At 34.9% G+C, this 12,902-nt stretch overlaps 2 protein-coding genes across 2 annotated transcripts in view; one reads left to right on the plus strand and one right to left on the minus strand.

Annotated features, from left to right (window-relative positions):
* Window positions 1-12,902, minus strand: part of CEP85L (centrosomal protein 85 like) — a 139,006-nt gene that overhangs the window by 75,233 nt on the left and 50,871 nt on the right. The window lies entirely within an intron of this gene.
* On the plus strand, window positions 698-12,197 carry PLN (phospholamban). Its single transcript, XM_049899848.1, has 2 exons — window positions 698-808; window positions 9,545-12,197. The coding sequence occupies exon 2, from the start codon at window positions 9,643-9,645 to the stop codon at window positions 9,799-9,801; it is 159 nt and encodes a 52-aa protein (XP_049755805.1). The 5' UTR covers window positions 698-808; window positions 9,545-9,642; the 3' UTR covers window positions 9,802-12,197.

Consider the following 12,902-nt stretch of genomic DNA (forward strand, 5'->3'; position numbering starts at 1 on the left):
GGTTCTGGCTTCCGCAAGTTTTACTGCATATTTTAAAGCCCAAATTGAAGAAAACATAAATAAGCTAAACACATTGATGAGTCTTACTTTATCTATAATAAAAGATAAAGTTTATTTTTTAAACCAAAAGCAGTTAGTAGCCTGGTTTTCTTAAACACATTTCCTCCCCGCATACACACACAGGTATTGAGCAGCAACAACAAAATAAGACAAAAAAAAAGTGATTCTGTGAAAATGTTTAATTTTTGTCTTACTAACATTATAAAGCTAACAGTATAAAGCTGCAGTATTTTTTTTTTAAAGCTGTAGCAACAACAACTTGATGAAAATTGTTTGAGGCAAGTCAGTATTATTATTCTGACTCTATTAAAATTCATATTACTATGACCATTTTAGCTCTTCAATATTATCAACAGACATTTTACAGTATACAACTCTCTCTAAGCCTGAAGACACATGAAACCTTAAAGAGAGCTTTCTGAACACCACCCAAAACTTTTTTTTTTCATTTATCTGCCATATACTTTGTTAAATTAAAAAATGAAGAACACAAAGTGTTAATGACCTTTCCATGCCTAAAGTAAGACAAATGAAGTTCTGAAGAGTTTGGTTGTGATAAAACTACAGCTAACCAATCATAACTTCAGAATTCCTGTGTGACATCATAAGACCTCCCTAGAACACTTTTTCTCCTCCATGTACTTCAATTGTTCCCATAAACCTGGTAACAGAGTCAGAAAACTTCCCAGCTGACCACCTGTAAGACTTCATACAACTTAGAATACAGAGTACCATACTGGCAGCCAAGGTAAGAAGTAGAGTTCACTGATTTTGGTAATTTTCATTTTCTAAATTCAAACTTACTGAACTTTGAAAAAGCAGTTAATCACATTTTGTGAATTTTAGTTCAAAATTAGACAATAACATGTTTAGTATAACAAAAAGTTTAATTTCTAAAAAAATTCACATCCATTCAGTGACAGAAAGAATGAGCATAAAGGACTTAAACTTTGGAATTTGGGTCATATTCATCTTTGAACCGGGTTATTGGTTTGTCAGCTTATTTTAACTTCCACTTTTATTTTGCTTTTCAAATGTGAACTTCTGCCAATGTAAAAATCTTCCCCGTTATGTTTCCATATTTGGTGGTGGTGGTGGTTTAATTTCTCCATGTAAAAACAATGGCTTTATTTTGTTATTTGTTACTCTGCTGAGAAACAGGGCAGGACTGGTTGTCTATTTACATCTGGAATACTATGAGCAGTCGTGTGACTGCCCATCGGCGTGCCTGTTCCCCTAGGACATTGTGATTCCTTACCGTGAATAAATATAGTGGATACAATGGAACTTTAGAGTATGTAATACGAGCTACTTTTAAAATGCTCTTGAAGATTTTTTTGTCCTCTCTATAAAGTTCAGGCAACTTTTAACACATTTAAAAACCCAAGCTTTTAATAAATTGAGTTACTTATAAATTCAAGAGTATATTATAAAAAATAAGTTTAGAAACTTTAATATAACACCTGCCAAAAACACATAGAAAAATCTTTTCAGAATTACAGAATAATAAATTCAATACTTTCAAAATAAAAAAGTCATTTTGGCAGCAAAAATGTTCCTCAATATTTCATTTGAGCCAATCTGATGAAATGTATGTTTATTCTGCCTATCAATGGATATAGTTTTGTCAAGTGTTTGCCAGTGTTCCTCAGTTTTCCTCTTCCGCATTTAAAGAAAAGAAAAAATGCAGAGGAATGGAGATGCTGCAATAAATATTATGACTTCTATTTCAATTCTACTGTGTTATAATCCTCAATTTAATATATATATGAAATGTTTCCTCATTCTTAAATCTCTACCAGTCATAGCATAAAGAATATGACATAGCTTTTATTTCATTATTTTTATTTTCATACATATGCAAAAATAAAATTTACCTCTAGAATTCTCAGTTCCTCTAAGTGTTAACTTTACCGCTCACTACAAGTAAGAACTTCATAATTCTGTAAGCAGCTTTCCTTAAGAATGCAAAAATATTTCTAATTTTTTTCTACCACTGAGGCACCCCAGTTGCTTCTTAATATCTTCTATGAATGTTCTCCCTTTCATATTACATAAGTCACTCAATGCATGTGTTTTATGTGCATATTTATACATTTTATTCAAATATAAAATTACATTCTCACACTTCAAATGAGGTCACAAGTTCCTTTATTGTACCAGAACTTCACCATATCACATACTGCCCAAAAAGTAGACAATTTCTAAAAACAGCAGAAATGCTCTACTAAAGTTACCCTTAGCTAAATAGTGTGTCCGGGTTAACGGAACTTCCGTAACTACAGTGACTGTTCAAATTTCAAACGTATGCCCTCCTGCCAGACATTAGGCCCCAACTAGTTTGTTGCTATGAGTTGGAGCCGACTTGATGGCACCTAACAACAACACGACAGTTCACTGCTGTCACTACGAGGTAAAACTTAAGTGTTGCCTTTATTTATAAAGACATGTGGTTTAAGCCTAAGTGCTAAAATTTTTTTTAAGTATTAGGTGAAATACAATGAAAAAATGTGAAGGATGTCTAAACTGTGAAAAACTCTGTTTTAAAACTCTGTGATAGAGCTAGAGTACTTGCTTTAGTAAGAGGAGCCACATCACTCTTATTTCTAAAAACTCTCAGATATTTTAATAACATCTTAACAGACACAAAGGAAAATAATATTCCAGAAGTAAACTTCATTTGATTACATATTTATACATATTCTTTCCTAATCTCACTAATTAATTGGTGACAAGAGGAGAGTATCTGTATAAATCACTAAATTAAAGAAGAAAAAACTAAAGGTTTCAAATGTGAAGGTTAGAGTACCTCTCTAAATTAGTGGGTTTTTTTTTTTTAAAAACAATCCTGGAAATGAGGGTCATTAAAACTTCCTTCTTTATTTTTGAAGAACAATTTTCTAAATGCACTGTGTATACAAATACCCAGTTTGATCCTCTAACTCCATATATACTACACACAGCATCTCCATTTTACAATTTAGGAAACGAATGCAAACAGGTGAACTGCCAAGGTCACAGAGCTAGGAAATAAGAAAGCACTGGTTGGAACCTAGGTTTTATGACTCTAAACCACATGATCATCCTATACACCAATCAACATGGGTTAAAAATAAATCATGACACTGGCAAAGCAAAATGGACTTCAAATACTGTAACTGGCAATCTAAAAGGCAAATCCAGAGGATGCAAACTTCTATTTTAATTTTAAACCATTTCAAGTTAATTTATGCATCAGGCCTTACGCCCTTGATAGCCTAAATAATACTCTCCTGATTAAACAATACACCCTGGAAGGCAAAACTCAAAAAAATTGCACACTTCAAAAAACAAAAACACATGCCACGATCAATCAAAACAAATTTTTCTTTTATTTTACTTGTTTCACTGCCAAAATCTCATGCCTTTGATTCATTTAGCTGCCTTGATAACTGGAATAAAGGTTAATTCCTCCTCAAAACTTTTCACAAAATCTACACTTGGGTACTTTCCTTCAGTCCATATTAAATTCTCAGTTTTCCTCAGTTTCATTTCTATCTACCTCATTCTACCATCTAAATATCCAGCCCTTTGTTCTGATATGCTTGATCAGAGAAATCCTGCTTTGTTATTCATGCTATGAAAACCAATAACTTTTACCTAAATTGTGAATTAATACAGTGCTGATCAGACTGGCAAAAGAGTAAACCTAACAGTTAGAAATCAAGGAAAACACCCTTCTAAATTAAAGTGACCTAAATCAGAGGAGATGTAGTATCTTTTCTAGAAAAAGTACATCCACGTTCTCACCCTACCTAATTATGAAGCATGCATTGCCAAAAACACCATGAAAATGAGCACAGTGTGCGCTGCCGCTGGCATACTTGTAGTCAACTGAGGACCTCTAGTGCTTTTTAAATTGTATTCCACCTTCAGGGCTTTCAAACAAAAACAAAAAGGTTGATCAGTTCACTCACATTATTGGGGGTATTCTTTTTTCTTAGACCTTTCCCAACATCTCTCCCCCACACCTTCTCCCCGCCTCCCCAAAAAAAGCTAAAATCTAGCTATACGAGCCCTGGTGGTGCAGTGGCTATTAAAGACACTGACTGCTAACCAAAAGGTCAGAGGTTTGAAAAAACCAGCATCTCCGCAGGAGAAAGATGTGGCAGTCTGCTTCCATAGATTTACAGCCTTGGAAAACCTGTGAGGTCATTATGAATTGGAATCCACAGAGTTAAGAAGCATATCTTAATCGCAAGTAAGTTCATTTTTAAATTATTGCTTCGGTATTTAACAGAAATAAACAGATAATGAAGACAAGCCTACAGACAGAATAGCAACAACAACGTGCCGATCTCAGAAAATCTCTCTGTGCTGTTTTTTAATAAATTCTCAAGGCAGAGCTTTAAGGTGAGGCAATGTTTCCTTATGGGGTCAAGAATATATGTTTATAAAATTCTTCTAGTAACCAAGCCGCAGCAGTTTAAAGATTCTTTCATATAGCCAGTCTGGACCAACAAAGCTCTGAAATATTGGTGCCACAAAGCAATTTTAAATAGCACTTACAAGTTTAGTACTGGGCAATCTCAAAAAGGAATTCGGATGCCAGCAGATTCATGATAAATCTAACAACGAAATTCCCTGATTTATTTCAATAAGTTAAAAAAAAAAAAAGATTCATACACAAGCACTTCTATTTATCTGTGGAAATAACAGAGGACAGTAGCAAAATATAAAGCCTCAAAATAACACTAACACAGATGAATCCTGTTTATTCAAACTCAATCTAGAGAATTCTAATCTTCTGAACCAATTAAATGAGGGGAGGGGCAATCCAAAAATACATCTGTCAGACATGGTCTACAATACGTATTACTTTAATTCATTAGACAATATATGCCCCGATTTACTAAAAGAACAAATAAGTAAACAAGAATAAAGGGGAACAAAAGGAAGAGAAGCAAAATTCCAGAAATACAGATAAAGAATCTCAGGAATGTCTAATTTCAGCAGAGTACACCAAAAGCTAAAGTTCAGAAAGTTCTGCAAAGCACTAAAAAAAAAAAAGTGTGCTTAAATAATGGGTAGGGTTTACTGCTCAGTATACAGAACATCATTAGGGCTTCAATATCCAGCAAGTCACAGAACAAGCCACCAAAAGCTTCCAAGAGTCTGAGATTCCTTTTGCACAACAATGCATCTGATTTTACGTTGAAGAAATGATTAATTACAAAGTGAGGACTTCTATTTAAAAGAAAAAAAAAAAAAAACATTGCCATTGAGTCGACTCTGACCTATAGCAACTCTATAGGACACAGCAGAGCTGGCCCATAGGGTTTCCAAGGAGCACGTGGTGGATTCGAACTGCCGACCTTTTGGTTAGGAGCCAACCTCTTAACCGCTACGCCACCAGTTTCTGAGGACTTCTAGAGAACCTGAGATAATACTTTTAACCCAGCATGTGGCCTAATATGGCACATGATATTTCTTGAAGGATTGGAGTTGCCTGTGGTTTGTCTTTTTCCTTCTTCCACTTCAAAAAACAGAGTATTTTGAAGCTGACTTTGTTACTTCCCAATTTCACTTTCTTTGAGCAAGAAAGGAAGAGGGCAACCAAAGACTTTATAAATCCTACAAAAAGAATAGTAAGAAATTAGCTATATTCTTCCCATCCCTCCAAAAATTAGGATAATCTTGGATCCCATACACAAAGATAACTTTGTAAGGTACTTTTCTGCCTCTTACTTGCAGGTTAAGAGGTAGGGGACTTGGCATTTCTACCACCAAATTCCTATACAACATCTTTAGCATTTTTTGTATTCTGATTCTAGGGCCTGGATGATTAATCTTTACAGTGTCCATATTCTTCTTGTCCCAAAATACCTTACGTGAATTGTCATCCTTTTAAAAAAAAGTCAATTTCACTCTCCATGGTTGTTTATGCCAACGCAAGGTTGGAACATCCCAACATGATCTATTTATGACTATCCTAAAAAAATGCTCTTAAAATGTCAGATGAAATTAAATAAAATTAAGCTGTTTATTTTTCTAGGCTTTCCATCAAATATTACTCTATTAACCAGCTTGGGTCTAAGAAAGAGATAAGGTGGAAAAAAAAAAAAAAAAAAAAAGCAACAGTTCTAAACTCATAGTGTGCTTGTCAGTGCAGAGAAAAGAATGATAAACACCTGACAACCATGCCATAAATTATGATGTGGTGAATTGAAGGTCACAGACAACTCCCAAAATAGGATTGTGTTGTTCCCCACACAGCTTTTCAATTCTTAGCACATGATAGATAGGAAACTCCATCTCTATGGATGAAATCTGATTTAATTATTACCATAGAGACTAGATGTCCAGCAAAGTTAGGATTCAATACATTTCAGATTGTACCACTGTAAAATAAATAAAAGAAACTGAGCCCAATTAGCGTACAGCTAACATCTCAGTATGCAATGCACATTTTTTTGTTTTAACATAAAATTATAAATACTACACATCACTTTAGAATTACAACATATTTCAAAGTTTGACAATAACTCACTGCCATCGAGTTGATTCCAACTCATAGCAACCCTTTAAGACAGAGTAGAACTGTCACGAAAAGTTTCCAAGGCTGTAATCTTTCCAGCAGCAGACTGCCACACTTTCTCCCGCAGATCGGCTGGTGCGTTCAAACCACCAATATTTTGGTTAGCAGCCAAGTGCTTTAACCACTCGCCAGCAGGGCTCTAAAGTTTGACAAGAAATAGCACACTATACTTCCAACAATAGAGAGCTCATCACTTTAGTGCACACTTCTTTGTGCCTCTCAAACACCAGATACTCATATGTACAAACCTTAATTACGTACAGTGCAGGTTAATGTTGTGCTAATCAGGAGAGCACGAATTTAGGTAAACCCTCTAAGCCTCATTTTCCTCATCTGTGACAGAAAGAGACTTGAGAACAGCAGTAGACGTTATCTGCTCAGCTATCAAATCCTGTTACTCTAACTGGTTAATCTGTCAAACATAGCACTATCTTTGATCATTTACAATTTCCTAAAAATTTTAATCATAAAAATTTCTCATTCTACTTCACTGATAATTATTTATTCAAATAGTACCAATTATGCACTAGGTACTAAGGTACACAATGAAGATGTGGTTCCTTGTATCCACAAACCAGAAGTCTAGTTGGGACACAAACGCGTAAATAGAAATTATACCATAACTTGACTTTAAGTATCTTGGTAACAGGTAACACCAAAGCTCTACCTACAGGAAACCTAGCAGAGGGGACAGTTAATTCTGCCTTAATGAATACTGCAAGATTTCATCGAAGAAGTGATATTCAAACTGGGCCTTTAAGGACGAACTGGAGTTTGCCAGGCAAAGAATCAACAGTGGAGGGAAGGGAGGGGGGCATTCCAGGCAGTCAGAACAACATGTGCAAAGGACAGAATCATAAAAGGGAACGAGGTATTTATGGAAAGGTGACATGTATCATGTAACTGAAGTACCACTCATCAGCATCAGGACAGGAATGAGCTTTGTATATGCTTCCTGACTAACTCCTGGCCGGCTTCCTCCTTTTCCATGTTTATCTGAGTAAGAATTATCTCAATATAATTTTGTCTTTTAATTCAGACCATTTAAGTCCTGAAATTTCACAAAAATCTAAGTTCAAACAGGAATCAGCAATGCTAATTCTTATTCCTTCCTTAACTGTATTGTTATAAATCCTCATATAAAGCCACTAGTCAAATAAATGAAGAAATAAAAATAATCTTTCCACAATTCCTCAATAGTACAAATTCACTATACAATAAGTACATACAAGCAGAAGTAGTAATCTAAAGGGTATATGAAACAAAATAGACCCCTTTTTTTTTTTTACAGTATTTTAGAAGAATTGAAACAGAAGTAATTAGAGATACCTACCAAATAAAGCTGCTATTTTGAGTAGAAAGTGTTATAAACAAATTACAGCCTTCAGGATGCCAAAACTAGGCTTGCAAACAGCCACTTGTGTTGGACAATGAAGAATATATGCTAGCAAAAACAGGTTGTTACCAACCCCTCGAGAGACTGAAGTTTGATGTTAAGTTGGCTATTCAGAATTCCTTGCTATAGACCAATACTATGAAGAAGGCCAGAGTCTCAAGCCAAATGAAAACTCAGTCTATATATAATTTGAAATATAATGCAGTCAAGTTGAAGTACTAAAACCACAGAATCTCATCACCATATAGAACATGGTTTCTCTGTAAAATGAAATGCCAAATAATAATCGGTCATGCCTGATATATATATACCTTCCCTTTTCCCATTCTTTCAGTACTCCCCTCTGCTCTCTTCAGCATTAGTCTAATCTCTCAGGAACAGGGCTGACAGGCTGAGGTGGGCTTTCATATGAGATATAAAAGACTAGGGAGAAAATGAAGTAGCAGTATCTGGCAGGTGGAGTAAGGTAATAATATCTTGAGTAACAATGATATATCACCAAACATTAACAGCCATTACCTCTGGGCAGTTAATTATAGTTAATTTTTATTCCATTTCTCATTTTTCTAATTTCTGATACAGTTTTGATTGACAATAAAATCTTATTGACAATAAAATATCTCCAGATGTTTAACAGTCATTATGTTTGGGCAGTTAATTTATAGTTATTTTTAGTCTATATTTAATTTTTCTATAAAGACGTGTTACTTGTTTTAAATTTTTGTTTTGTTTTATTAACTAACAAGGCCTAGGTCCCATGGGCAGCCAACAGCTTTCGGGAGCTCTGAAAGAAGGCAAGATGAAAGCCACTGCTCTTATATACAGGTCACTTATAAGCAGGAATTGTCTGTGGTAGACAGAGAAAGGATGATAATTTTATTACCACCCCTTCTCAGCTTGACAGTCTTCAACTTAATACCAAGTCTTGCTAAAATGTCATTAAAATAACATTCTATAAAGCTATTGAATCATAGAAAGGAACCACAAATAATTTGAATCTATATTTCTAATAAAACACTTCTAATTTTTGCTTTTATTCTGGATCAAAATCAACATCCTGGAGAATACTTTGTTATATGCATTTCTTTTTATGAGAGTTGCTCTGGAGCTACTAAAACACTAAATGCTGACACCAATTACCTTCACAGAAAAATAGTCTTAATGAAACTGTAAGTAAGAACCTCTGCCCAAGGGAACAGACCAAAACAAGTGACACACTAAACCAAACTGTACTTCTAGTCAATCGGTGCAGGGGGCAAAGGCTGAAGTTACTACATGAAAAGTACCAGAGAAATACAGAGTCGTGGTAACACTCCCCCCACACACACAAAAAAAAAAACACTGAGAGAAACAGACAGACCCACAATACTTACACACACAGACTGGAGACATCTGATGTTATAAATACAAACCATTTTGAGGAAGATGAATTAACACAAAATTGTGTTTTACCTGTTCAGAGAGTAGGTTATGCATATGATCTTCATCGGTTTACTATTTTTATATTCCAGGCTACCTAAAAGAAGACAGTGGTCTCACATTTGACTGCCAGCTTTTCCTTCTTTCGCTTGGCCTTTTAAAAACTTCAGACTTCCTGCCTTCCGGTGTCATGGAGAAAGTCCAACACCTCACTCGCTCCGCTATAAGGAGAGCTTCCACCATTGAAGTGCCCCAACAGGCACGCCAAAACTTCCAGAACCTGTTTATCAATTTCTGTCTCATCTTAATATGCCTCTTGCTGATCTGCATCATTGTGATGCTTCTCTGAAGTCTCGCTGCAGCCTCCAGTTCTACAGTTTACCACAGCAGCTTAACATCTGCCATCCCATGAAGAGGGGAAAACACCACTGCGTAAAAGACCACTTCCGGAGCAGAAGAATTTCTGTGAGAAGGTCAAGATTCAGACCAGAACAAATTGTCGACAAATTTATTCACCTGCTGGATCTTGTAAACATGATCAGTGCTTTATTTTCAAAAACTAACTTTAAAGTGACTATAATATAAGTGTGTATAATGTAACTATTCATTTCCTTGCCATGGCTTGTTAGTTTCTATCCCAAATCTTTTCTGAGGCTAGAATAGGTATTTAGTTTTGAAACTGCACTGCTACCAAGTTCCACTTCAGATATTAAGCACTGGCTTCACTGTTTGGGGTACATATAAATTATATTGTACTATAAAAACTTTTTTGATAGTTACTAAGTATTTTTCAGGTCTTCACCAATATAACAATTCAAATAAAGTATCATTATTCAGAACCTCCATTCTAAAATAGAAACTCTTCTATGCCACTATTAACATTTAAAAAAAAATTAAGAATCTACTAGGAAAAAGACTCTTATTACATAAATGAAATTCCTCTTGAACACCTTTTCAAAGAATTACAGAATTCTAATACATGTAGGTGAACCATAAATCTGTTCTCTCTAGGGCATTATGACCAACAGATGACAACTGGTAGTTAATATCAGACAGCGTGACTAGCCATAATTACTAATATGGTAACAGAGTAGAGTCTAAGCTTAATTTAAGGCACTGTAGTTGATTATCTGAGCTACAGTACATAACTTGCCATATAATATCCTAGAAATCATGAAATCTTAAGAATTTACAATGATTTTACATAGTGTCTTCTATTCCAACCTCACACCCAATACAGGAAAGAATACAATAGAAGATCTCCAATGACAGAGAATCCATTATTTCAAGCATCAAAAAAAAAAAAAAAAAAAACCTGAATTCTCTCTCTAAATATTAACTAATTATTACATTTTGAAATAAACTTTTTTGTCCCATCAATTGTTTATAATACCAAAACCAAACCCAGTGCCATCGAGTCGATTCCAACTCATAGCGACCCTACAGGACACAGTAGAACTGCCCCATAGAGTTTCCAAGGATCACTTGGCGGATTCAAACTACCAACCCTTTGGTTAGCAGCTGTAGCACTTAACCACTATGCCACCAGGGTATCCTTGTTTATAATACGACATAGCTATTTTCCTAATCTATCACCTGGATGGTAACCCATTGCCGTCAAGTTGATTCCAACTCATAGCAATCCTATAGGACAGAATAGGACTGCCCCACAGGGTTTCCAAGGCTGTAAATCTTTATATAAGCAGACTGTCACATCTTTCTCCCACGGAGCAGCTGGTGGGTTCCAAATGCCAACCTTTTTGGTTGACAGCAGAGGGCTTTAACCACTTTACAACCAGGGCTCAAACCAGATGGTAAACACCCACTATTTTGTAGGCCACTCTACTGAGCTAAATTATAAACTCAGCAATGCTAATCTGCAACTACTTTCTTGCTGAGTGCTTTTTCAATTTCCCCTCTCATCATACTAAAACACCTTCCAACAACTCATATAACAGACGTTAAGTAAAAATTGGTCTTAGAAAATATATTCACCAAAATTAAGTAGTTGACTTAGTTTAAAATTAAGACTAAAACTGTTTACCCCTATACTACATAACCCAACAGTCTTTAACCTCAGTTCAAGACATGTTATTAATATAGCATTAAAGGAATAGAGAATGTGTAATTTGCCACGTGATTTTCTAAAATATGGTTACTAAAAGAATTTGAAATATCTATATTGATCTCAGTTTCTAACACAAGTGTTGCTTACAGAATAATGGAAACACTGCTTTTAAATTCCCTAAAGCCAAGAGATGTACTGGAGATGCGAAAGGTGGTAGTTTTGGCTCAGTGAGGTGAGGAACAGAGGGAGAAAGAGTTTTGTTTTGTTTTGTTTTTTTCTTTTTCAGCAAAGCCTCACCTTGTTGGAGATCCCTAATCAAAACCAGGAAGTATGTTAAATAATAGGTCAGACACTCACCTCACCAGTCTCAGCAATTATCCATGCAAAAAGTAATTAAGTTCTATGACAGCTGCCCTGATCTTAAAAATAAGTAGGACATTTAAAGTAAGTCTCATTCCTTTTTACTACATTGTTCATTACATCAACTTCAAGCTATTAACTGTGAAATTATGGGTTTTTCCTCAGTATACTGAAATAATTTTTTTTGTTGTTTTTCACTCTGCCTTTGATAGAAATTAAAACCTTGTACTTTGGGATTACAGAATACTATTACTCAGATTACAATGAAGAACGAAAACCCATTCTTTAAATGAACTTATTCTGTTCATCATGATGTGTAAAGAGTAAGATACAATAAAAAATGTATTTAAAGAACTTTAAATACCAAATGCTCAATTAATTTCTACTTTAGAAAAAATTCTAACCTTAGTTTACAGAGTATTAAGAAAGAACTAATTTTTTAATGTTTAACGTTGCCTTTTACATTTTACTTGGTTAAAAATGAGTACCTGTTTAGTGCAAATAATCAGGATGACCCTATAAGAAAATGAATGTCCTTGAACACAATGAAATTGCTATGTAAAACACTCATACTGTTATATGAACATACAACAATCTATAAGTAGCTTTGACTTTACAGGTTGTTTTTGGTTACTTTTCCCAAATAAAATAAAAATTTCCTAGTACAGACACAAGATGGCAGACCTACACAAAATATTGTTACTAACTAGAGATTACTTATCCTTGATTATTTACGAGTTTTTTCCAGCAAAGTGAGAGAATGATTTAAAAGAAAAAGAAACCCACTGCTGTCGAGTGGAGTTGATTCTGACTCACAGCAACCCTATAGCACAGAGTAGAACTACCCCATATGGTTTCCAAGGAGCGCCTTTTTATTCGAACTGCGACCTTTATGGTTAGCAGCTGAACTCTAGTCAAAAAAGATCTGTTCTGCTAAGTAACAGCGCACTTTAAAATGTCTAGAAATTACGTGCCAATACTAAGTAGAAAAGCTGACAAAAAGCTATAAAGATAAAAAAGTT

This window comes from Elephas maximus, chromosome 1 (assembly GCF_024166365.1).
Source record: "Elephas maximus indicus isolate mEleMax1 chromosome 1, mEleMax1 primary haplotype, whole genome shotgun sequence".
Taxonomy (NCBI): domain Eukaryota; kingdom Metazoa; phylum Chordata; class Mammalia; order Proboscidea; family Elephantidae; genus Elephas; species Elephas maximus.